Below are 26,324 nucleotides of genomic sequence, written 5' to 3'. Positions count from 1 at the left end.
CGTCAATTGGGTGTTTGACAGTCACAAATGCAGTTTTACTAGCGGCGTGGAGTAGACCAAGATTTAACAATATTTGAGACCGTCTACTCAAACTTCATCGGAAAATATTATCAAATTCTGATTTTCGATATCTTTCTCTTTTCTGCATTGCTAATTTTTTTAAAATGTTGACAGTTTTTACCTAATATAGTTTTCGAGATAATAGGCAAAAACTAAAACAAATAGTACAAAATCGTCGTTTAAGGGCAGTAACTCCTAATTATGATGTATCTGTACTAAAGCTAGTAAGGTCGTAAATACCTCGCATAAAATGACCTACCGGTATATGTACTAGTTCATGTAAGAGGGTTTTAGATGTTCGTTAATTAAGGAATATCAAATTTATACTCTGAAACGTTACGTATATTTTTGCTTTACACACTTTTTGTCTTGATGGTACCTGTTAAAGGTATTGGAGAAAAACATTTCATGACCAGGAAAATCGGTTTGATACGCCCTTTTACTAAAAACGCTTATATCAAACTTATGGAACGAGAAAGGTGTAATGTGCGAATAAACTCATCATAGATATTAGGCTTAAAATTTTTTACGCCAGACGCGTGTTTTGCCTACAGATACTCATCAGTGAAGCTCGAATCAAAAAAGTTAAAAGCGCCTAATAAAGTACGAAGCTGAAGAGCAGTTAGGACCCAAAATTCCGAAAGGTTTTGCCGTATACAGCTAAGGTATTCATTCCTGGAGTAGAACACCCTTAGTATTTCAATATGACAATAAGTTTTACCTCGTAAGTGCATTACTGATTTACCAGATTGCAAAATAGGTGACCGCTCAATGTATTAACAGCAAAAAAGTATGTCCTTGTCATAAGGTCTTGACAGATTCAGCTTGTCCGACTTAATGAGTTATTTCGCTTAGGAGAATTTTGAATAAAGTTGATAATTTCAAACAGATTCATACATCAACGTCATGAACAGTGCAGAAAAAAACACGATAATAAACAATGTCAAAAATGAAATTGTATCCCAAATTTCAATAAGTTAAAAAAATATCATTAACATTAAGATAATATTTCATTTAAAGAAGGCGACCGTTGTATAGTATCGAGAGGGTACATGATGGGGTCTTTTTTCAAAGACAAAATTAAGGACACTTTTAAGATTTTTTTGCTTTATGAATAATATGAGCTCGGAAAAAATGGTTCAAAAATACGAAAGCACAACATTTGGTTACATTTCAAACTGAATCATACTTTTGACTTCTATCTCCAGTTGAATCGAGTTTTTTTTTACTTCTAAATCAGCATTTTAAAGGAAATATAAAGAAGAAGAAATATAAAGCTATGACATACACCTTGAATGTGCTCATTATTGATCCTTTTTTATTTGTATACAATATATGTTTTTTTTTTATTTTGATCTTAACAAATTCAATAATTTGCAATTTATCAGGTTGTTTGTTACACTTATGTGTGGCATAAGTATCTTGTTTTTACCTCTTGTAAAAGCTGCCGAAGGTGGAATGGTTTTTGCCTACATAAATGCAGTTGACAGTATTTTGGCATATCCCATCGGCATGATGTTTCTTTTGTCCATATTTTGGAAAGGCGCAACCGAACAGGTATTTTTATGGTGTCTTCCTGCTATTCCTACATTTTAAAAATACATTTTCCTTCTATTCCTACAAACAAAGTACAATAGCTGTTGTTATAAGGTAATTTGTTGTTTTAGCAATTTAGATTTAATTGATTTACAGGTAAATAAGTGCAAAAGAAATGCACCTTTTTGTGTATCAATGAAGAATTATGATTATAGAGAAAATAAATTGCTTCACAGAGCGCAGCTGGATACAACCGCAGAGGTCCAACCCTGAACAGTTGGGGCAAAAATGGACGCAATATTCGCGCTTGATACAGGTCTGAATTTGGATTGTAATTAAATATTTGACACATAAAAGGTTTCTGACACAAAATAACTGTAGTCAAAGAACTCAGAATTGGTTATATGATTTGAATTTATATTAAATTTTTTGCTTTTGTGCAATACACTTTGCTGTCGCGAATTGACCGTCCCTCCCCCCACAAAAAAAAAATTGACCCCCCACCCCAGTTTTTTTTGGCTTTTGTGCAATACACTATGCTGTTGCGTATTAATTAAAAAAATGACTTTCTTTTTACCCCCCCCCCCCCCCCCGGCCCCCCTCTTTCCCCCAAAAAAATAATTACCCATTTAAATTTACCATAGTGCTAACTTAAAATAAAATTGAGAATGGAAATGGGGAATGTGTCAAAGAGACAACAACCCGACCATAGAACAGACAACAGCAGAAGGTCTATTTTATAATATGGTGTCAAATCTTTCATATGGATTTTTTGGTAAAAAAAAAAAGATGCAACATTTGCAGATATTGTTACTGGTCTTCCTTTATAAATATGCATTTCTTTAAACATTATTTAAAAGCAGTGTAAGGGAGGTAATCAAAACGTTGTATTTAGATTACCTCCCTTACACTGCTTTTAAATTGTCTTCATTGTTCATTAACCATTACTTTAGACATGATTTAAAAGCAGTGTAAGGGAGGTAATTCAAATGATGTATTTGAATTACCTCCCTTACACTGCTTTAAATTATGTTTTGTACTAAAGTATTTGTCCATTAACCAGGACACCCTTGTTTTTCCCCCTTTTTGCCCCTAATTCCTAAACATTTTGAGCCATAACCCCCCAAAGCAAATCCTAACCATCCCTTTGTGGTATAATTTCAGAGAGATCCATACAACGTTCCACAAGTTATTGTCTGGAAACTAGAAAAATGCTTATTTTTGGCCCCTAATTCCTTAACTGTTGGTACCATAACCCCCAAAATCAATCCCAACCTTCCTTTTGTGGTATTTAACCTTATGGTAAAATTCATAGAGATCCATTCACTTAAACTAAAGTTAGAGTGCGAAAACCAATGTGTCAATGGATATATTGCAGAGAATAAAATAGAAAATTAAATATAGAAATGTACTTTCAATTTATATAAAAGAGAATTCCAAGTTTTTCAAATATGAAAAATAATGAGAAAGAAAAGGCTTAATACAGCAATAAAAAATCTAATTGAATTATATATATTACACTTACAGTTTAGAATTCAAACCGTAATCTTAATAGATCGCCTTTATGCTAAGATTACTGCTACAAAAGTATATGTTGAATGTGCAATGCCAAATTTAAACTACACTTCATAACACTCAAAATAAGATAGATCACAGTACCCAGATGATGCATGATGCTAGAACCCATAGATAGGACCAATGCATATATTAGTCCCAGATTACAATGACTTTATAAAAGACTGATTGTGTAAAAGAAAATGAAAACAACACGTTAAATAATTTCATGAGTCCAAAGCGCTTTTCTGGATTTACCTTCATCAGGAACGCTCAAAGCCGAATATTTGAAAGCCGAGGATGTATAAGTACCGAAACCGTTGAAGAGCTTTATGACAAAAAATACCCAAAAATAGCCAAATCCATCTATGGTAAACTTTGCCTGAGGGATGTGAAACCTTAGTTTCTTTATAATTTAAAAATTTATAGACTAAACGGAAAATTTTAGAAAGGTTTGTTATAAATCATGTCAGTACCGAAATACTGACTACTGAGCTGTTGATACTTTGGTAATAAATTCTGATATTTTGAAGCCGTAACATATTTAAAAATATTCAGCATTTTTTTTAATTTTCAAATGGTTCATGTAACATATTTGGTGTAGAACTGAAATTCTTGCTTTATATGTACTGATTGTATGATAAATTCTCATATCTAATCATATTATATTGTCTAGTAATTTTGATATTTTTCTCTCATATAAAGGATAATATTTTTTTATTGTAGTGCTTAAAATATTTTATTGTGCTTAAATGATGCTAACGTCATTGTGTTAGTAAAATCTATTTTAGGGGACTTTGTACAAATTTGTTTTGATTTATTTTTGATGGATTCACTCAATGACAAAGACTTTTCATTACATTAGGAAAAACACACAACAGATTTGAAAAACGATAGAGAAATTAAATAAAACAGAATAAAGATAAAGAACAATTACAATGAACCAATAACATGCAATTGTTTGAACTTTTTTTTTATTTACACTTTCATAATATTTTTAAACTGGGCATTGATGAAAACTCCAGCAGTTATATGGATATTTACCCGAAGTTAATTAGCCTTATGTTTTTACAACCTCATCTGATTTAATCCCTTGTTTATTCAAGTATTCCTCCTATTCCTACATGGATTTCTTACAAATGACATACCAAATTTTAAAATGTAGGAATAGCAGGAATAAACCATTTTTATATGACAGTGTTTATTTAAGGAATAGACATACATTTACGTCAAACTTATTATATATATTTCTTACGCATTAGTTACATTTTTTTGTAGTTGTTCACATTTGAAATGGATACTTTATTTGACCAGACTCAAGCTAGCGACCAATTCTAGCGACCAATCAAGCTAGCGACCAATTCTAGCGACCAATAAAGAACACAATGAGAATCAACTTGTCTAAGAATCATTATGTGGTATATGAGAAAACCACAAAACCACATTATGAAACAACGTTCTGTTAAAAAGAAAATCTATCTACCAGTACGGTATACATATTGTTTTTAATGTTTAAATGACCAGAAATGTCCATCAAATTAAGGGAGAAGGGACACTACAATACGAATGACGTCTGTAGCTGAATGCACTAACTAGTTTGGTTGCTAAATGTCTGCATCAATATCAATGAGTAAAATATAACGTGCCAGAAAATCGTAAAAGTCAAAACAATTTAATACAATAGAAAAACAAAGGATATGGGGTATCCCTCCATGACATAAAATCAGTAAATGCACAGCGAAAAACACACAAAAAGCTAAGGAACATTCTTTGTTAACGAACTATTTTTATTCCCCTACATTCGAACACATACTATATGTTATCATATATGTATTTATATAAATAAAGGTGCGCCCCTCTCCGGAGTTTATTCTATCGGGAAAGGGACTAGTTAGGAAATAAAGTAATCCATATTTTGACGTCTTCTTTACGTTTTCTCTGTTTTCCAAACTCTAAACCGAGATCGCAAAGATAAATCAATTATTGTAAACAAAATATTAAAAACGGAGCGTATATCCCTCAAGCACATAATGGCTATACAATAGTACTTTGCGGTTTAGAAATCAGAATAAAAAGCCAAAGAGTTTTTAGAATTTGAATAATAAAAAAAAAACAAGAGTGTTTGTTTATGATGATTTGCTCGCACAATCGTTTTCAATATTCAGTGAACCGTAAATAATTTAAAAAGTACATATTTTAATGAATATGTGTACCTAGTTTCAAGTTGATCTGACTACAACGTCATCTTAGACTAGATTCAACACTAACGTCATTCTAATGCAGTATGAATGGACGGACAAACGGACGAATGAATTAACGAACGAACACAAAAACCAGATAATATTATGGGCTTTACTGTCGTAGGCGGAGCATAGAATAACTATCTAATGTGAGTTCACTTAAACTTGTTCCTTTGTACAATGTATCAGCTTTCAAATAAACGAAATAAGAAAAATATTATGTGCGAAAGAATAACTATATACTGGCTTTCCATACACTCGGCATCCTCAAATATCCTTTATTTTCTAGAAAAGGAACTTTTAATGTCTATTCCCTATACTGAAAATGAAAACATACAAAATAACAAACTGTAAGAGTACATTTCATGCCCACAAACAATATTTTGAATTGAAAGTATACGTGCACTATTTTGTACGGCATGCATCCTTACTTAAAAGAAATGTAAAGATTTTTTTGTTTAAAAAAAAAAACCGTACACTTTGAATGTCAACTTTGAACCCCTTCAATTCCCAGAAGGTCCTAACCCCCAAAAAATCATTTCAGTGGGTCCTGCTCTGATTCATTACCTTTCATTTGAGCTATGTCCGGTGTCGAACTTTGCTGTACTGAAGTGGCGAGACTTGCAGAAAGAATGTACGGTGGAAACGTAAAAAAAAAATAATACCAACTTTGAACCCCTTCAATTTCCAGAAGGTCCTAACCCCCAAAAAATCATTTCAGTGGGTCCTGCTCTGATTCATTACCTTTCATTTGAGCTATGTCCGGTGTCGAACTTTGCCGTACGGAGCTGGCGAGACTTGCCGGAAGAATGTACGGTGGAAACGTAAAAAAAAAAATAATACCAACTTTGAACCCCTTCAATTCCCAGAAGGTCCTAACCCCCAAAAAATCATTTCAGTGGGTCCTGCTCTGATTCATTACCTTTCATTTGAGCTATGTCCGGTGTCGAACTTTGCCGTACTGAGCTGGCGAGACTTGCAGAAAGAATGTACGGTGGAAACGTAAAAAAAAAAATAATACCAACTTTGAACCCCTTCAATTTCCAGAAGGTCCTAACCCCCAAAAAATCATTTCAGTGGGTCCTGCTCTGATTCATTACCTTTCATTTGAGCTATGTCCGGTGTCGAACTTTGCCGTACTGAGCTGGCGAGACTTGCAGAAAGAATGTACGGTGGAAACGTAAAAAAAAAATAATACCAACTTTGAACCCCTTCAATTTCCAGAAGGTCCTAACCCCCAAAAAATCATTTCAGTGGGTCCTGCTCTGATTCATTACCTTTCATTTGAGCTATGTCCGGTGTCGAACTTTGCCGTACGGAGCTGGCGAGACTTGCCGGAAGAATGTACGGTGGAAACGTAAAAAAAAAAATAATACCAACTTTGAACCCCTTCAATTCCCAGAAGGTCCTAACCCCCAAAAAATCATTTCAGTGGGTCCTGCTCTGATTCATTACCTTTCATTTGAGCTATGTCCGGTGTCGAACTTTGCCGTACGGAGCTGGCGAGACTTGCCGAAAGAATGTACGGTGGAAACGTAAAAAAAAAAAAAATACCAACTTTGAACCCCTTCAATTCCCAGAAGGTCCTAACCCCCAAAAAATCATTTCAGTGGGTCCTGCTCTGATTCATTACCTTTCATTTGAGCTATGTCCGGTGTCGAACTTTGCTGTACTGAAGTGGCGAGACTTGCAGAAAGAATGTACGGTGGAAACGTAAAAAAAAAATAATACCAACTTTGAACCCCTTCAATTTCCAGAAGGTCCTAACCCCCAAAAAATCATTTCAGTGGGTCCTGCTCTGATTCATTACCTTTCATTTGAGCTATGTCCGGTGTCGAACTTTGCCGTACGGAGCTGGCGAGACTTGCCGGAAGAATGTACGGTGGAAACGTAAAAAAAAAAATAATACCAACTTTGAACCCCTTCAATTCCCAGAAGGTCCTAACCCCCAAAAAATCATTTCAGTGGGTCCTGCTCTGATTCATTACCTTTCATTTGAGCTATGTCCGGTGTCGAACTTTGCCGTACTGAGCTGGCGAGACTTGCAGAAAGAATGTACGGTGGAAACGTAAAAAAAAAAATAATACCAACTTTGAACCCCTTCAATTTCCAGAAGGTCCTAACCCCCAAAAAATCATTTCAGTGGGTCCTGCTCTGATTCATTACCTTTCATTTGAGCTATGTCCGGTGTCGAACTTTGCCGTACTGAGCTGGCGAGACTTGCAGAAAGAATGTACGGTGGAAACGTAAAAAAAAAATAATACCAACTTTGAACCCCTTCAATTTCCAGAAGGTCCTAACCCCCAAAAAATCATTTCAGTGGGTCCTGCTCTGATTCATTACCTTTCATTTGAGCTATGTCCGGTGTCGAACTTTGCCGTACGGAGCTGGCGAGACTTGCCGGAAGAATGTACGGTGGAAACGTAAAAAAAAAAATAATACCAACTTTGAACCCCTTCAATTCCCAGAAGGTCCTAACCCCCAAAAAATCATTTCAGTGGGTCCTGCTCTGATTCATTACCTTTCATTTGAGCTATGTCCGGTGTCGAACTTTGCCGTACGGAGCTGGCGAGACTTGCCGAAAGAATGTACGGTGGAAACGTAAAAAAAAAAAAAATACCAACTTTGAACCCCTTCAATTCCCAGAAGGTCCTAACCCCCAAAAAATCATTTCAGTGGGTCCTGCTCTGATTCATTACCTTTCATTTGAGCTATGTCCGGTGTCGAACTTTGCTGTACTGAAGTGGCGAGACTTGCAGAAAGAATGTACGGTGGAAACGTAAAAAAAAAATAATACCAACTTTGAACCCCTTCAATTTCCAGAAGGTCCTAACCCCCAAAAAATCATTTCAGTGGGTCCTGCTCTGATTCATTACCTTTCATTTGAGCTATGTCCGGTGTCGAACTTTGCCGTACGGAGCTGGCGAGACTTGCCGGAAGAATGTACGGTGGAAACGTAAAAAAAAAAATAATACCAACTTTGAACCCCTTCAATTCCCAGAAGGTCCTAACCCCCAAAAAATCATTTCAGTGGGTCCTGCTCTGATTCATTACCTTTCATTTGAGCTATGTCCGGTGTCGAACTTTGCCGTACTGAGCTGGCGAGACTTGCAGAAAGAATGTACGGTGGAAACGTAAAAAAAAAAATAATACCAACTTTGAACCCCTTCAATTTCCAGAAGGTCCTAACCCCCAAAAAATCATTTCAGTGGGTCCTGCTCTGATTCATTACCTTTCATTTGAGCTATGTCCGGTGTCGAACTTTGCCGTACTGAGCTGGCGAGACTTGCAGAAAGAATGTACGGTGGAAACGTAAAAAAAAAATAATACCAACTTTGAACCCCTTCAATTTCCAGAAGGTCCTAACCCCCAAAAAATCATTTCAGTGGGTCCTGCTCTGATTCATTACCTTTCATTTGAGCTATGTCCGGTGTCGAACTTTGCCGTACGGAGCTGGCGAGACTTGCCGGAAGAATGTACGGTGGAAACGTAAAAAAAAAAATAATACCAACTTTGAACCCCTTCAATTCCCAGAAGGTCCTAACCCCCAGAAAATCATTTCAGTGGGTCCTGCTCTGATTCATTACCTTTCATTTGAGCTATGTCCGGTGTCGAACTTTGCCGTACGGAGCTGGCGAGACTTGCCGAAAGAATGTACGGTGGAAACGTAAAAAAAAAAAAAATACCAACTTTGAACCCCTTCAATTCCCAGAAGGTCCTAACCCCCAAAAAATCATTTCAGTGGGTCCTGCTCTGATTCATTACCTTTCATTTGAGCTATGTCCGGTGTCGAACTTTGCTGTACTGAAGTGGCGAGACTTGCAGAAAGAATGTACGGTGGAAACGTAAAAAAAAAATAATACCAACTTTGAACCCCTTCAATTTCCAGAAGGTCCTAACCCCCAAAAAATCATTTCAGTGGGTCCTGCTCTGATTCATTACCTTTCATTTGAGCTATGTCCGGTGTCGAACTTTGCCGTACGGAGCTGGCGAGACTTGCCGGAAGAATGTACGGTGGAAACGTAAAAAAAAAAATAATACCAACTTTGAACCCCTTCAATTCCCAGAAGGTCCTAACCCCCAAAAAATCATTTCAGTGGGTCCTGCTCTGATTCATTACCTTTCATTTGAGCTATGTCCGGTGTCGAACTTTGCCGTACTGAGCTGGCGAGACTTGCAGAAAGAATGTACGGTGGAAACGTAAAAAAAAAAATAATACCAACTTTGAACCCCTTCAATTTCCAGAAGGTCCTAACCCCCAAAAAATCATTTCAGTGGGTCCTGCTCTGATTCATTACCTTTCATTTGAGCTATGTCCGGTGTCGAACTTTGCCGTACTGAGCTGGCGAGACTTGCAGAAAGAATGTACGGTGGAAACGTAAAAAAAAAATAATACCAACTTTGAACCCCTTCAATTTCCAGAAGGTCCTAACCCCCAAAAAATCATTTCAGTGGGTCCTGCTCTGATTCATTACCTTTCATTTGAGCTATGTCCGGTGTCGAACTTTGCCGTACGGAGCTGGCGAGACTTGCCGAAAGAATGTACGGTGGAAACGTAAAAAAAAAAAAAATACCAACTTTGAACCCCTTCAATTCCCAGAAGGTCCTAACCCCCAAAAAATCATTTCAGTGGGTCCTGCTCTGATTCATTACCTTTCATTTGAGCTATGTCCGGTGTCGAACTTTGCCGTACTGAAGTGGCGAGACTTGCAGAAAGAATGTACGGTGGAAACGTAAAAAAAAAATAATACCAACTTTGAACCCCTTCAATTTCCAGAAGGTCCTAACCCCCAAAAAATCATTTCAGTGGGTCCTGCTCTGATTCATTACCTTTCATTTGAGCTATGTCCGGTGTCGAACTTTGCCGTACGGAGCTGGCGAGACTTGCCGGAAGAATGTACGGTGGAAACGTAAAAAAAAAAATAATACCAACTTTGAACCCCTTCAATTCCCAGAAGGTCCTAACCCCCAAAAAATCATTTCAGTGGGTCCTGCTCTGATTCATTACCTTTCATTTGAGCTATGTCCGGTGTCGAACTTTGCCGTACTGAGCTGGCGAGACTTGCAGAAAGAATGTACGGTGGAAACGTAAAAAAAAAAATAATACCAACTTTGAACCCCTTCAATTTCCAGAAGGTCCTAACCCCCAAAAAATCATTTCAGTGGGTCCTGCTCTGATTCATTACCTTTCATTTGAGCTATGTCCGGTGTCGAACTTTGCCGTACTGAGCTGGCGAGACTTGCAGAAAGAATGTACGGTGGAAACGTAAAAAAAAAATAATACCAACTTTGAACCCCTTCAATTTCCAGAAGGTCCTAACCCCCAAAAAATCATTTCAGTGGGTCCTGCTCTGATTCATTACCTTTCATTTGAGCTATGTCCGGTGTCGAACTTTGCCGTACGGAGCTGGCGAGACTTGCCGGAAGAATGTACGGTGGAAACGTAAAAAAAAAAAATAATACCAACTTTGAACCCCTTCAATTCCCAGAAGGTCCTAACCCCCAAAAAATCATTTCAGTGGGTCCTGCTCTGATTCATTACCTTTCATTTGAGCTATGTCCGGTGTCGAACTTTGCCGTACGGAGCTGGCGAGACTTGCCGAAAGAATGTACGGTGGAAACGTAAAAAAAAAAAAAATACCAACTTTGAACCCCTTCAATTCCCAGAAGGTCCTAACCCCCAAAAAATCATTTCAGTGGGTCCTGCTCTGATTCATTACCTTTCATTTGAGCTATGTCCGGTGTCGAACTTTGCCGTACTGAAGTGGCGAGACTTGCAGAAAGAATGTACGGTGGAAACGTAAAAAAAAATAATACCAACTTTGAACCCCTTCAATTTCCAGAAGGTCCTAACCCCCAAAAAATCATTTCAGTGGGTCCTGCTCTGATTCATTACCTTTCATTTGAGCTATGTCCGGTGTCGAACTTTGCCGTACGGAGCTGGCGAGACTTGCCGGAAGAATGTACGGTGGAAACGTAAAAAAAAAAATAATACCAACTTTGAACCCCTTCAATTCCCAGAAGGTCCTAACCCCCAAAAAATCATTTCAGTGGGTCCTGCTCTGATTCATTACCTTTCATTTGAGCTATGTCCGGTGTCGAACTTTGCCGTACTGAGCTGGCGAGACTTGCAGAAAGAATGTACGGTGGAAACGTAAAAAAAAAAATAATACCAACTTTGAACCCCTTCAATTTCCAGAAGGTCCTAACCCCCAAAAAATCATTTCAGTGGGTCCTGCTCTGATTCATTACCTTTCATTTGAGCTATGTCCGGTGTCGAACTTTGCCGTACTGAGCTGGCGAGACTTGCAGAAAGAATGTACGGTGGAAACGTAAAAAAAAAATAATACCAACTTTGAACCCCTTCAATTTCCAGAAGGTCCTAACCCCCAAAAAATCATTTCAGTGGGTCCTGCTCTGATTCATTACCTTTCATTTGAGCTATGTCCGGTGTCGAACTTTGCCGTACGGAGCTGGCGAGACTTGCCGGAAGAATGTACGGTGGAAACGTAAAAAAAAAAAATAATACCAACTTTGAACCCCTTCAATTCCCAGAAGGTCCTAACCCCCAAAAAATCATTTCAGTGGGTCCTGCTCTGATTCATTACCTTTCATTTGAGCTATGTCCGGTGTCGAACTTTGCCGTACGGAGCTGGCGAGACTTGCCGAAAGAATGTACGGTGGAAACGTAAAAAAAAAAAAAATACCAACTTTGAACCCCTTCAATTCCCAGAAGGTCCTAACCCCCAAAAAATCATTTCAGTGGGTCCTGCTCTGATTCATTACCTTTCATTTGAGCTATGTCCGGTGTCGAACTTTGCCGTACTGAAGTGGCGAGACTTGCAGAAAGAATGTACGGTGGAAACGTAAAAAAAAAATAATACCAACTTTGAACCCCTTCAATTTCCAGAAGGTCCTAACCCCCAAAAAATCATTTCAGTGGGTCCTGATCTGATTCATTACCTTTCATTTGAGCTATGTCCGGTGTCGAACTTTGCCGTACGGAGCTGGCGAGACTTGCCGGAAGAATGTACGGTGGAAACGTAAAAAAAAAAATAATACCAACTTTGAACCCCTTCAATTCCCAGAAGGTCCTAACCCCCAAAAAATCATTTCAGTGGGTCCTGCTCTGATTCATTACCTTTCATTTGAGCTATGTCCGGTGTCGAACTTTGCCGTACTGAGCTGGCGAGACTTGCAGAAAGAATGTACGGTGGAAACGTAAAAAAAAAAATAATACCAACTTTGAACCCCTTCAATTTCCAGAAGGTCCTAACCCCCAAAAAATCATTTCAGTGGGTCCTGCTCTGATTCATTACCTTTCATTTGAGCTATGTCCGGTGTCGAACTTTGCCGTACTGAGCTGGCGAGACTTGCAGAAAGAATGTACGGTGGAAACGTAAAAAAAAAATAATACCAACTTTGAACCCCTTCAATTTCCAGAAGGTCCTAACCCCCAAAAAATCATTTCAGTGGGTCCTGCTCTGATTCATTACCTTTCATTTGAGCTATGTCCGGTGTCGAACTTTGCCGTACGGAGCTGGCGAGACTTGCCGGAAGAATGTACGGTGGAAACGTAAAAAAAAAAAATAATACCAACTTTGAACCCCTTCAATTCCCAGAAGGTCCTAACCCCCAAAAAATCATTTCAGTGGGTCCTGCTCTGATTCATTACCTTTCATTTGAGCTATGTCCGGTGTCGAACTTTGCCGTACGGAGCTGGCGAGACTTGCCGAAAGAATGTACGGTGGAAACGTAAAAAAAAAAAAAATACCAACTTTGAACCCCTTCAATTCCCAGAAGGTCCTAACCCCCAAAAAATCATTTCAGTGGGTCCTGCTCTGATTCATTACCTTTCATTTGAGCTATGTCCGGTGTCGAACTTTGCCGTACTGAAGTGGCGAGACTTGCAGAAAGAATGTACGGTGGAAACGTAAAAAAAAAATAATACCAACTTTGAACCCCTTCAATTTCCAGAAGGTCCTAACCCCCAAAAAATCATTTCAGTGGGTCCTGCTCTGATTCATTACCTTTCATTTGAGCTATGTCCGGTGTCGAACTTTGCCGTACGGAGCTGGCGAGACTTGCCGGAAGAATGTACGGTGGAAACGTAAAAAAAAAAATAATACCAACTTTGAACCCCTTCAATTCCCAGAAGGTCCTAACCCCCAAAAAATCATTTCAGTGGGTCCTGCTCTGATTCATTACCTTTCATTTGAGCTATGTCCGGTGTCGAACTTTGCCGTACTGAGCTGGCGAGACTTGCAGAAAGAATGTACGGTGGAAACGTAAAAAAAAAAATAATACCAACTTTGAACCCCTTCAATTTCCAGAAGGTCCTAACCCCCAAAAAATCATTTCAGTGGGTCCTGCTCTGATTCATTACCTTTCATTTGAGCTATGTCCGGTGTCGAACTTTGCCGTACTGAGCTGGCGAGACTTGCAGAAAGAATGTACGGTGGAAACGTAAAAAAAAAATAATACCAACTTTGAACCCCTTCAATTTCCAGAAGGTCCTAACCCCCAAAAAATCATTTCAGTGGGTCCTGCTCTGATTCATTACCTTTCATTTGAGCTATGTCCGGTGTCGAACTTTGCCGTACGGAGCTGGCGAGACTTGCCGGAAGAATGTACGGTGGAAACGTAAAAAAAAAAAATAATACCAACTTTGAACCCCTTCAATTCCCAGAAGGTCCTAACCCCCAAAAAATCATTTCAGTGGGTCCTGCTCTGATTCATTACCTTTCATTTGAGCTATGTCCGGTGTCGAACTTTGCCGTACTGAAGTGGCGAGACTTGCAGAAAGAATGTACGGTGGAAACGTAAAAAAAAAATAATACCAACTTTGAACCCCTTCAATTTCCAGAAGGTCCTAACCCCCAAAAAATCATTTCAGTGGGTCCTGCTCTGATTCATTACCTTTCATTTGAGCTATGTCCGGTGTCGAACTTTGCCGTACGGAGCTGGCGAGACTTGCCGGAAGAATGTACGGTGGAAACGTAAAAAAAAAAATAATACCAACTTTGAACCCCTTCAATTCCCAGAAGGTCCTAACCCCCAAAAAATCATTTCAGTGGGTCCTGCTCTGATTCATTACCTTTCATTTGAGCTATGTCCGGTGTCGAACTTTGCCGTACTGAAGTGGCGAGACTTGCAGAAAGAATGTACGGTGGAAACGTAAAAAAAAAATAATACCAACTTTGAACCCCTTCAATTTCCAGAAGGTCCTAACCCCCAAAAAATCATTTCAGTGGGTCCTGCTCTGATTCATTACCTTTCATTTGAGCTATGTCCGGTGTCGAACTTTGCCGTACGGAGCTGGCGAGACTTGCCGGAAGAATGTACGGTGGAAACGTAAAAAAAAAAATAATACCAACTTTGAACCCCTTCAATTCCCAGAAGGTCCTAACCCCCAAAAAATCATTTCAGTGGGTCCTGCTCTGATTCATTACCTTTCATTTGAGCTATGTCCGGTGTCGAACTTTGCCGTACTGAGCTGGCGAGACTTGCAGAAAGAATGTACGGTGGAAACGTAAAAAAAAAAATAATACCAACTTTGAACCCCTTCAATTTCCAGAAGGTCCTAACCCCCAAAAAATCATTTCAGTGGGTCCTGCTCTGATTCATTACCTTTCATTTGAGCTATGTCCGGTGTCGAACTTTGCCGTACTGAAGTGGCGAGACTTGCAGAAAGAATGTACGGTGGAAACGTAAAAAAAAAATAATACCAACTTTGAACCCCTTCAATTTCCAGAAGGTCCTAACCCCCAAAAAATCATTTCAGTGGGTCCTGCTCTGATTCATTACCTTTCATTTGAGCTATGTCCGGTGTCGAACTTTGCCGTACGGAGCTGGCGAGACTTGCCGGAAGAATGTACGGTGGAAACGTAAAAAAAAAAATAATACCAACTTTGAACCCCTTCAATTCCCAGAAGGTCCTAACCCCCAAAAAATCATTTCAGTGGGTCCTGCTCTGATTCATTACCTTTCATTTGAGCTATGTCCGGTGTCGAACTTTGCCGTACTGAAGTGGCGAGACTTGCAGAAAGAATGTACGGTGGAAACGTAAAAAAAAATAATACCAACTTTGAACCCCTTCAATTTCCAGAAGGTCCTAACCCCCAAAAAATCATTTCAGTGGGTCCTGCTCTGATTCATTACCTTTCATTTGAGCTATGTCCGGTGTCGAACTTTGCCGTACGGAGCTGGCGAGACTTGCCGGAAGAATGTACGGTGGAAACGTAAAAAAAAAAATAATACCAACTTTGAACCCCTTCAATTCCCAGAAGGTCCTAACCCCCAAAAAATCATTTCAGTGGGTCCTGCTCTGATTCATTACCTTTCATTTGAGCTATGTCCGGTGTCGAACTTTGCCGTACTGAGCTGGCGAGACTTGCAGAAAGAATGTACGGTGGAAACGTAAAAAAAAAAATAATACCAACTTTGAACCCCTTCAATTTCCAGAAGGTCCTAACCCCCAAAAAATCATTTCAGTGGGTCCTGCTCTGATTCATTACCTTTCATTTGAGCTATGTCCGGTGTCGAACTTTGCCGTACTGAGCTGGCGAGACTTGCAGAAAGAATGTACGGTGGAAACGTAAAAAAAAAATAATACCAACTTTGAACCCCTTCAATTTCCAGAAGGTCCTAACCCCCAAAAAATCATTTCAGTGGGTCCTGCTCTGATTCATTACCTTTCATTTGAGCTATGTCCGGTGTCGAACTTTGCCGTACGGAGCTGGCGAGACTTGCCGAAAGAATGTACGGTGGAAACGTAAAAAAAAAAAAAATACCAACTTTGAACCCCTTCAATTCCCAGAAGGTCCTAACCCCCAAAAAATCATTTCAGTGGGTCCTGCTCTGATTCATTACCTTTCATTTGAGCTATGTCCGGTGTCGAACTTTGCCGTACTGAAGTGGCGAGACTTGCAGAAAGAATGTACGGTGGAAACGTAAAAAAAAAATAATACCAACTTTGAACCCCTTCAATTTCCAGAAGGTCCTAACCCCCAAAAAATCATTTCAGTGGGTCCTGCTCTGATTCATTACCTTTCATTTGAGCTATGTCCGGTGTCGAACTTTGCCGTACGGAGCTGGCGAGACTTGCCGGAAGAATGTACGGTGGAAACGTAAAAAAAAAAATAATACCAACTTTGAACCCCTTCAATTCCCAGAAGGTCCTAACCCCCAAAAAATCATTTCAGTGGGTCCTGCTCTGATTCATTACCTTTCATTTGAGCTATGTCCGGTGTCGAACTTTGCCGTACTGAGCTGGCGAGACTTGCAGAAAGAATGTACGGTGGAAACGTAAAAAAAAAAATAATACCAACTTTGAACCCCTTCAATTTCCAGAAGGTCCTAACCCCCAAAAAATCATTTCAGTGGGTCCTGCTCTGATTCATTACCTTTCATTTGAGCTATGTCCGGTGTCGAACTTTGCCGTACTGAGCTGGCGAGACTTGCAGAAAGAATGTACGGTGGAAACGTAAAAAAAAAATAATACCAACTTTGAACCCCTTCAATTTCCAGAAGGTCCTAACCCCCAAAAAATCATTTCAGTGGGTCCTGCTCTGATTCATTACCTTTCATTTGAGCTATGTCCGGTGTCGAACTTTGCCGTACGGAGCTGGCGAGACTTGCCGGAAGAATGTACGGTGGAAACGTAAAAAAAAAAAATAATACCAACTTTGAACCCCTTCAATTCCCAGAAGGTCCTAACCCCCAAAAAATCATTTCAGTGGGTCCTGCTCTGATTCATTACCTTTCATTTGAGCTATGTCCGGTGTCGAACTTTGCCGTACGGAGCTGGCGAGACTTGCCGAAAGAATGTACGGTGGAAACGTAAAAAAAAAAAAAATACCAACTTTGAACCCCTTCAATTCCCAGAAGGTCCTAACCCCCAAAAAATCATTTCAGTGGGTCCTGCTCTGATTCATTACCTTTCATTTGAGCTATGTCCGGTGTCGAACTTTGCCGTACTGAAGTGGCGAGACTTGCAGAAAGAATGTACGGTGGAAACGTAAAAAAAAATAATACCAACTTTGAACCCCTTCAATTTCCAGAAGGTCCTAACCCCCAAAAAATCATTTCAGTGGGTCCTGCTCTGATTCATTACCTTTCATTTGAGCTATGTCCGGTGTCGAACTTTGCCGTACGGAGCTGGCGAGACTTGCCGGAAGAATGTACGGTGGAAACGTAAAAAAAAAAATAATACCAACTTTGAACCCCTTCAATTCCCAGAAGGTCCTAACCCCCAAAAAATCATTTCAGTGGGTCCTGCTCTGATTCATTACCTTTCATTTGAGCTATGTCCGGTGTCGAACTTTGCCGTACTGAGCTGGCGAGACTTGCAGAAAGAATGTACGGTGGAAACGTAAAAAAAAAAATAATACCAACTTTGAACCCCTTCAATTTCCAGAAGGTCCTAACCCCCAAAAAATCATTTCAGTGGGTCCTGCTCTGATTCATTACCTTTCATTTGAGCTATGTCCGGTGTCGAACTTTGCCGTACTGAGCTGGCGAGACTTGCAGAAAGAATGTACGGTGGAAACGTAAAAAAAAAATAATACCAACTTTGAACCCCTTCAATTTCCAGAAGGTCCTAACCCCCAAAAAATCATTTCAGTGGGTCCTGCTCTGATTCATTACCTTTCATTTGAGCTATGTCCGGTGTCGAACTTTGCCGTACGGAGCTGGCGAGACTTGCCGGAAGAATGTACGGTGGAAACGTAAAAAAAAAAAATAATACCAACTTTGAACCCCTTCAATTCCCAGAAGGTCCTAACCCCCAAAAAATCATTTCAGTGGGTCCTGCTCTGATTCATTACCTTTCATTTGAGCTATGTCCGGTGTCGAACTTTGCCGTACGGAGCTGGCGAGACTTGCCGAAAGAATGTACGGTGGAAACGTAAAAAAAAAAAAAATACCAACTTTGAACCCCTTCAATTCCCAGAAGGTCCTAACCCCCAAAAAATCATTTCAGTGGGTCCTGCTCTGATTCATTACCTTTCATTTGAGCTATGTCCGGTGTCGAACTTTGCCGTACTGAAGTGGCGAGACTTGCAGAAAGAATGTACGGTGGAAACGTAAAAAAAAAATAATACCAACTTTGAACCCCTTCAATTTCCAGAAGGTCCTAACCCCCAAAAAATCATTTCAGTGGGTCCTGATCTGATTCATTACCTTTCATTTGAGCTATGTCCGGTGTCGAACTTTGCCGTACGGAGCTGGCGAGACTTGCCGGAAGAATGTACGGTGGAAACGTAAAAAAAAAAATAATACCAACTTTGAACCCCTTCAATTCCCAGAAGGTCCTAACCCCCAAAAAATCATTTCAGTGGGTCCTGCTCTGATTCATTACCTTTCATTTGAGCTATGTCCGGTGTCGAACTTTGCCGTACTGAGCTGGCGAGACTTGCAGAAAGAATGTACGGTGGAAACGTAAAAAAAAAAATAATACCAACTTTGAACCCCTTCAATTTCCAGAAGGTCCTAACCCCCAAAAAATCATTTCAGTGGGTCCTGCTCTGATTCATTACCTTTCATTTGAGCTATGTCCGGTGTCGAACTTTGCCGTACTGAGCTGGCGAGACTTGCAGAAAGAATGTACGGTGGAAACGTAAAAAAAAAATAATACCAACTTTGAACCCCTTCAATTTCCAGAAGGTCCTAACCCCCAAAAAATCATTTCAGTGGGTCCTGCTCTGATTCATTACCTTTCATTTGAGCTATGTCCGGTGTCGAACTTTGCCGTACGGAGCTGGCGAGACTTGCCGGAAGAATGTACGGTGGAAACGTAAAAAAAAAAAATAATACCAACTTTGAACCCCTTCAATTCCCAGAAGGTCCTAACCCCCAAAAAATCATTTCAGTGGGTCCTGCTCTGATTCATTACCTTTCATTTGAGCTATGTCCGGTGTCGAACTTTGCCGTACGGAGCTGGCGAGACTTGCCGAAAGAATGTACGGTGGAAACGTAAAAAAAAAAAAAATACCAACTTTGAACCCCTTCAATTCCCAGAAGGTCCTAACCCCCAAAAAATCATTTCAGTGGGTCCTGCTCTGATTCATTACCTTTCATTTGAGCTATGTCCGGTGTCGAACTTTGCCGTACTGAAGTGGCGAGACTTGCAGAAAGAATGTACGGTGGAAACGTAAAAAAAAAATAATACCAACTTTGAACCCCTTCAATTTCCAGAAGGTCCTAACCCCCAAAAAATCATTTCAGTGGGTCCTGCTCTGATTCATTACCTTTCATTTGAGCTATGTCCGGTGTCGAACTTTGCCGTACGGAGCTGGCGAGACTTGCCGGAAGAATGTACGGTGGAAACGTAAAAAAAAAAATAATACCAACTTTGAACCCCTTCAATTCCCAGAAGGTCCTAACCCCCAAAAAATCATTTCAGTGGGTCCTGCTCTGATTCATTACCTTTCATTTGAGCTATGTCCGGTGTCGAACTTTGCCGTACTGAGCTGGCGAGACTTGCAGAAAGAATGTACGGTGGAAACGTAAAAAAAAAAATAATACCAACTTTGAACCCCTTCAATTTCCAGAAGGTCCTAACCCCCAAAAAATCATTTCAGTGGGTCCTGCTCTGATTCATTACCTTTCATTTGAGCTATGTCCGGTGTCGAACTTTGCCGTACTGAGCTGGCGAGACTTGCAGAAAGAATGTACGGTGGAAACGTAAAAAAAAAATAATACCAACTTTGAACCCCTTCAATTTCCAGAAGGTCCTAACCCCCAAAAAATCATTTCAGTGGGTCCTGCTCTGATTCATTACCTTTCATTTGAGCTATGTCCGGTGTCGAACTTTGCCGTACGGAGCTGGCGAGACTTGCCGGAAGAATGTACGGTGGAAACGTAAAAAAAAAAAATAATACCAACTTTGAACCCCTTCAATTCCCAGAAGGTCCTAACCCCCAAAAAATCATTTCAGTGGGTCCTGCTCTGATTCATTACCTTTCATTTGAGCTATGTCCGGTGTCGAACTTTGCCGTACTGAAGTGGCGAGACTTGCAGAAAGAATGTACGGTGGAAACGTAAAAAAAAAATAATACCAACTTTGAACCCCTTCAATTTCCAGAAGGTCCTAACCCCCAAAAAATCATTTCAGTGGGTCCTGCTCTGATTCATTACCTTTCATTTGAGCTATGTCCGGTGTCGAACTTTGCCGTACGGAGCTGGCGAGACTTGCCGGAAGAATGTACGGTGGAAACGTAAAAAAAAAAATAATACCAACTTTGAACCCCTTCAATTCCCAGAAGGTCCTAACCCCCAAAAAATCATTTCAGTGGGTCCTGCTCTGATTCATTACCTTTCATTTGAGCTATGTCCGGTGTCGAACTTTGCCGTACTGAAGTGGCGAGACTTGCAGAAAGAATGTACGGTGGAAACGTAAAAAAAAAATAATACCAACTTTGAACCCCTTCAATTTCCAGAAGGTCCTAACCCCCAAAAAATCATTTCAGTGGGTCCTGCTCTGATTCATTACCTTTCATTTGAGCTATGTCCGGTGTCGAACTTTGCCGTACGGAGCTGGCGAGACTTGCCGGAAGAATGTACGGTGGAAACGTAAAAAAAAAAATAATACCAACTTTGAACCCCTTCAATTCCCAGAAGGTCCTAACCCCCAAAAAATCATTTCAGTGGGTCCTGCTCTGATTCATTACCTTTCATTTGAGCTATGTCCGGTGTCGAACTTTGCCGTACTGAGCTGGCGAGACTTGCAGAAAGAATGTACGGTGGAAACGTAAAAAAAAAAATAATACCAACTTTGAACCCCTTCAATTTCCAGAAGGTCCTAACCCCCAAAAAATCATTTCAGTGGGTCCTGCTCTGATTCATTACCTTTCATTTGAGCTATGTCCGGTGTCGAACTTTGCCGTACTGAAGTGGCGAGACTTGCAGAAAGAATGTACGGTGGAAACGTAAAAAAAAAATAATACCAACTTTGAACCCCTTCAATTTCCAGAAGGTCCTAACCCCCAAAAAATCATTTCAGTGGGTCCTGCTCTGATTCATTACCTTTCATTTGAGCTATGTCCGGTGTCGAACTTTGCCGTACGGAGCTGGCGAGACTTGCCGGAAGAATGTACGGTGGAAACGTAAAAAAAAAAATAATACCAACTTTGAACCCCTTCAATTCCCAGAAGGTCCTAACCCCCAAAAAATCATTTCAGTGGGTCCTGCTCTGATTCATTACCTTTCATTTGAGCTATGTCCGGTGTCGAACTTTGCCGTACTGAAGTGGCGAGACTTGCAGAAAGAATGTACGGTGGAAACGTAAAAAAAAATAATACCAACTTTGAACCCCTTCAATTTCCAGAAGGTCCTAACCCCCAAAAAATCATTTCAGTGGGTCCTGCTCTGATTCATTACCTTTCATTTGAGCTATGTCCGGTGTCGAACTTTGCCGTACGGAGCTGGCGAGACTTGCCGGAAGAATGTACGGTGGAAACGTAAAAAAAAAAATAATACCAACTTTGAACCCCTTCAATTCCCAGAAGGTCCTAACCCCCAAAAAATCATTTCAGTGGGTCCTGCTCTGATTCATTACCTTTCATTTGAGCTATGTCCGGTGTCGAACTTTGCCGTACTGAGCTGGCGAGACTTGCAGAAAGAATGTACGGTGGAAACGTAAAAAAAAAAATAATACCAACTTTGAACCCCTTCAATTTCCAGAAGGTCCTAACCCCCAAAAAATCATTTCAGTGGGTCCTGCTCTGATTCATTACCTTTCATTTGAGCTATGTCCGGTGTCGAACTTTGCCGTACGGAGCTGGCGAGACTTGCCGGAAGAATGTACGGTGGAAACGTAAAAAAAAAAATAATACCAACTTTGAACCCCTTCAATTTCCAGAAGGTCCTAACCCCCAAAAAATCATTTCAGTGGGTCCTGCTCTGATTCATTACCTTTCATTTGAGCTATGTCCGGTGTCGAACTTTGCCGTACGGAGCTGGCGCGACTTGCCGGAAGAATGTACGGTGGAAACGTAAAAAAAAAAAATAATACCAACTTTGAACCCCTTCAATTCCCAGAAGGTCCTAACCCCCAAAAAATCATTTCAGTGGGTCCTGCTCTGATTCATTACCTTTCATTTGAGCTATGTCCGGTGTCGAACTTTGCCGTACTGAGCTGGCGAGACTTGCAGAAAGAATGTACGGTGGAAACGTAAAAAAAAAAATAATACCAACTTTGAACCCCTTCAATTTCCAGAAGGTCCTAACCCCCAAAAAATCATTTCAGTGGGTCCTGCTCTGATTCATTACCTTTCATTTGAGCTATGTCCGGTGTCGAACTTTGCCGTACTGAAGTGGCGAGACTTGCAGAAAGAATGTACGGTGGAAACGTAAAAAAAAAATAATACCAACTTTGAACCCCTTCAATTTCCAGAAGGTCCTAACCCCCAAAAAATCATTTCAGTGGGTCCTGCTCTGATTCATTACCTTTCATTTGAGCTATGTCCGGTGTCGAACTTTGCCGTACGGAGCTGGCGAGACTTGCCGGAAGAATGTACGGTGGAAACGTAAAAAAAAAAATAATACCAACTTTGAACCCCTTCAATTCCCAGAAGGTCCTAACCCCCAAAAAATCATTTCAGTGGGTCCTGCTCTGATTCATTACCTTTCATTTGAGCTATGTCCGGTGTCGAACTTTGCCGTACTGAAGTGGCGAGACTTGCAGAAAGAATGTACGGTGGAAACGTAAAAAAAAATAATACCAACTTTGAACCCCTTCAATTTCCAGAAGGTCCTAACCCCCAAAAAATCATTTCAGTGGGTCCTGCTCTGATTCATTACCTTTCATTTGAGCTATGTCCGGTGTCGAACTTTGCCGTACGGAGCTGGCGAGACTTGCCGGAAGAATGTACGGTGGAAACGTAAAAAAAAAAATAATACCAACTTTGAACCCCTTCAATTCCCAGAAGGTCCTAACCCCCAAAAAATCATTTCAGTGGGTCCTGCTCTGATTCATTACCTTTCATTTGAGCTATGTCCGGTGTCGAACTTTGCCGTACTGAGCTGGCGAGACTTGCAGAAAGAATGTACGGTGGAAACGTAAAAAAAAAAATAATACCAACTTTGAACCCCTTCAATTTCCAGAAGGTCCTAACCCCCAAAAAATCATTTCAGTGGGTCCTGCTCTGATTCATTACCTTTCATTTGAGCTATGTCCTGTGTCGAACTTTGCCGTACTGAGCTGGCGAGACTTGCAGAAAGAATGTACGGTGGAAACGTAAAAAAAAAATAATACCAACTTTGAACCCCTTCAATTTCCAGAAGGTCCTAACCCCCAAAAAATCATTTCAGTGGGTCCTGCTCTGATTCATTACCTTTCATTTGAGCTATGTCCGGTGTCGAACTTTGCCGTACGGAGCTGGCGAGACTTGCCGGAAGAATGTACGGTGGAAACGTAAAAAAAAAAAATAATACCAACTTTGAACCCCTTCAATTCCCAGAAGGTCCTAACCCCCAAAAAATCATTTCAGTGGGTCCTGCTCTGATTCATTACCTTTCATTTGAGCTATGTCCGGTGTCGAACTTTGCCGTACTGAAGTGGCGAGACTTGCAGAAAGAATGTACGGTGGAAACGTAAAAAAAAAATAATACCAACTTTGAACCCCTTCAATTTCCAGAAGGTCCTAACCCCCAAAAAATCATTTCAGTGGGTCCTGCTCTGATTCATTACCTTTCATTTGAGCTATGTCCGGTGTCGAACTTTGCCGTACGGAGCTGGCGAGACTTGCCGGAAGAATGTACGGTGGAAACGTAAAAAAAAAAATAATACCAACTTTGAACCCCTTCAATTCCCAGAAGGTCCTAACCCCCAAAAAATCATTTCAGTGGGTCCTGCTCTGATTCATTACCTTTCATTTGAGCTATGTCCGGTGTCGAACTTTGCCGTACTGAGCTGGCGAGACTTGCAGAAAGAATGTACGGTGGAAACGTAAAAAAAAAAATAATACCAACTTTGAACCCCTTCAATTTCCAGAAGGTCCTAACCCCCAAAAAATCATTTCAGTGGGTCCTGCTCTGATTCATTACCTTTCATTTGAGCTATGTCCGGTGTCGAACTTTGCCGTACTGAGCTGGCGAGACTTGCAGAAAGAATGTACGGTGGAAACGTAAAAAAAAAATAATACCAACTTTGAACCCCTTCAATTTCCAGAAGGTCCTAACCCCCAAAAAATCATTTCAGTGGGTCCTGCTCTGATTCATTACCTTTCATTTGAGCTATGTCCGGTGTCGAACTTTGCCGTACGGAGCTGGCGAGACTTGCCGGAAGAATGTACGGTGGAAACGTAAAAAAAAAAATAATACCAACTTAGAACCCCTTCAATTCCCAGAAGGTCCTAACCCCCAAAAAATCATTTCAGTGGGTCCTGCTCTGATTCATTACCTTTCATTTGAGCTATGTCCGGTGTCGAACTTTGCCGTACTGAGCTGGCGAGACTTGCAGAAAGAATGTACGGTGGAAACGTAAAAAAAAAAATAATACCAAATTTGAACCCCTTCAATTTCCAGAAGGTCCTAACCCCCAAAAAATCATTTCAGTGGGTCCTGCTCTGATTCATTACCTTTCATTTGAGCTATGTCCGGTGTCGAACTTTGCCGTACTGAGCTGGCGAGACTTGCAGAAAGAATGTACGGTGGAAACGTAAAAAAAAAATAATACCAACTTTGAACCCCTTCAATTTCCAGAAGGTCCTAACCCCCAAAAAATCATTTCAGTGGGTCCTGCTCTGATTCATTACCTTTCATTTGAGCTATGTCCGGTGTCGAACTTTGCCGTACGGAGCTGGCGCGACTTGCCGGAAGAATGTACGGTGGAAACGTAAAAAAAAAAAATAATACCAACTTTGAACCCCTTCAATTCCCAGAAGGTCCTAACCCCCAAAAAATCATTTCAGTGGGTCCTGCTCTGATTCATTACCTTTCATTTGAGCTATGTCCGGTGTCGAACTTTGCCGTACGGAGCTGGCGAGACTTGCCGAAAGAATGTACGGTGGAAACGTAAAAAAAAAAAAATACCAACTTTGAACCCCTTCAATTCCCAGAAGGTCCTAACCCCCAAAAAATCATTTCAGTGGGTCCTGCTCTGATTCATTACCTTTCATTTGAGCTATGTCCTGTGTCGAACTTTGCCGTACTGAGCTGGCGAGACTTGCAGAAAGAATGTACGGTGGAAACGTAAAAAAAAAAATAATACCAACTTTGAACCCCTTCAATTTCCAGAAGGTCCTAACCCCCAAAAAATCATTTCAGTGGGTCCTGCTCTGATTCATTACCTTTCATTTGAGCTATGTCCGGTGTCGAACTTTGCCGTACTGAGCTGGCGAGACTTGCAGAAAGAATGTACGGTGGAAACGTAAAAAAAAAATAATACCAACTTTGAACCCCTTCAATTTCCAGAAGGTCCTAACCCCCAAAAAATCATTTCAGTGGGTCCTGCTCTGATTCATTACCTTTCATTTGAGCTATGTCCAGTGTCGAACTTTGCCGTACGGAGCTGGCGAGACTTGCCGGAAGAATGTACGGTGGAAACGTAAAAAAAAAAAATAATACCAACTTTGAACCCCTTCAATTCCCAGAAGGTCCTAACCCCCAAAAAATCATTTCAGTGGGTCCTGCTCTGATTCATTACCTTTCATTTGAGCTATGTCCGGTGTCGAACTTTGCCGTACGGAGCTGGCGAGACTTGCCGGAAGAATGTACGGTGGAAACGTAAAAAAAAAAATAATACCAACTTAGAACCCCTTCAATTCCCAGAAGGTCCTAACCCCCAAAAAATCATTTCAGTGGGTCCTGCTCTGATTCATTACCTTTCATTTGAGCTATGTCCGGTGTCGAACTTTGCCGTACTGAGCTGGCGAGACTTGCAGAAAGAATGTACGGTGGAAACGTAAAAAAAAAATAATACCAACTTTGAAC

At 40.5% G+C, this 26,324-nt stretch overlaps 1 protein-coding gene across 1 annotated transcript in view; it reads left to right on the top strand.

Moving 5' to 3' along the window:
• Positions 1-26,324, top strand: part of LOC127720913 (sodium/glucose cotransporter 4-like) — a 99,435-nt gene that overhangs the window by 38,194 nt on the left and 34,917 nt on the right. The window contains exon 12 of the mRNA XM_052227651.1: positions 1,449-1,617. Coding sequence (XP_052083611.1) covers positions 1,449-1,617 — 169 coding nt within the window. The remainder of the gene's footprint in view (positions 1-1,448; positions 1,618-26,324) is intronic.

Source organism: Mytilus californianus, unplaced genomic scaffold, assembly GCF_021869535.1.
Source record: "Mytilus californianus isolate M0D057914Y unplaced genomic scaffold, xbMytCali1.0.p SCAF_11, whole genome shotgun sequence".
NCBI classification, from domain to species: domain Eukaryota; kingdom Metazoa; phylum Mollusca; class Bivalvia; order Mytilida; family Mytilidae; genus Mytilus; species Mytilus californianus.
This window is presented reverse-complemented; position numbering and strand designations above follow the sequence as displayed.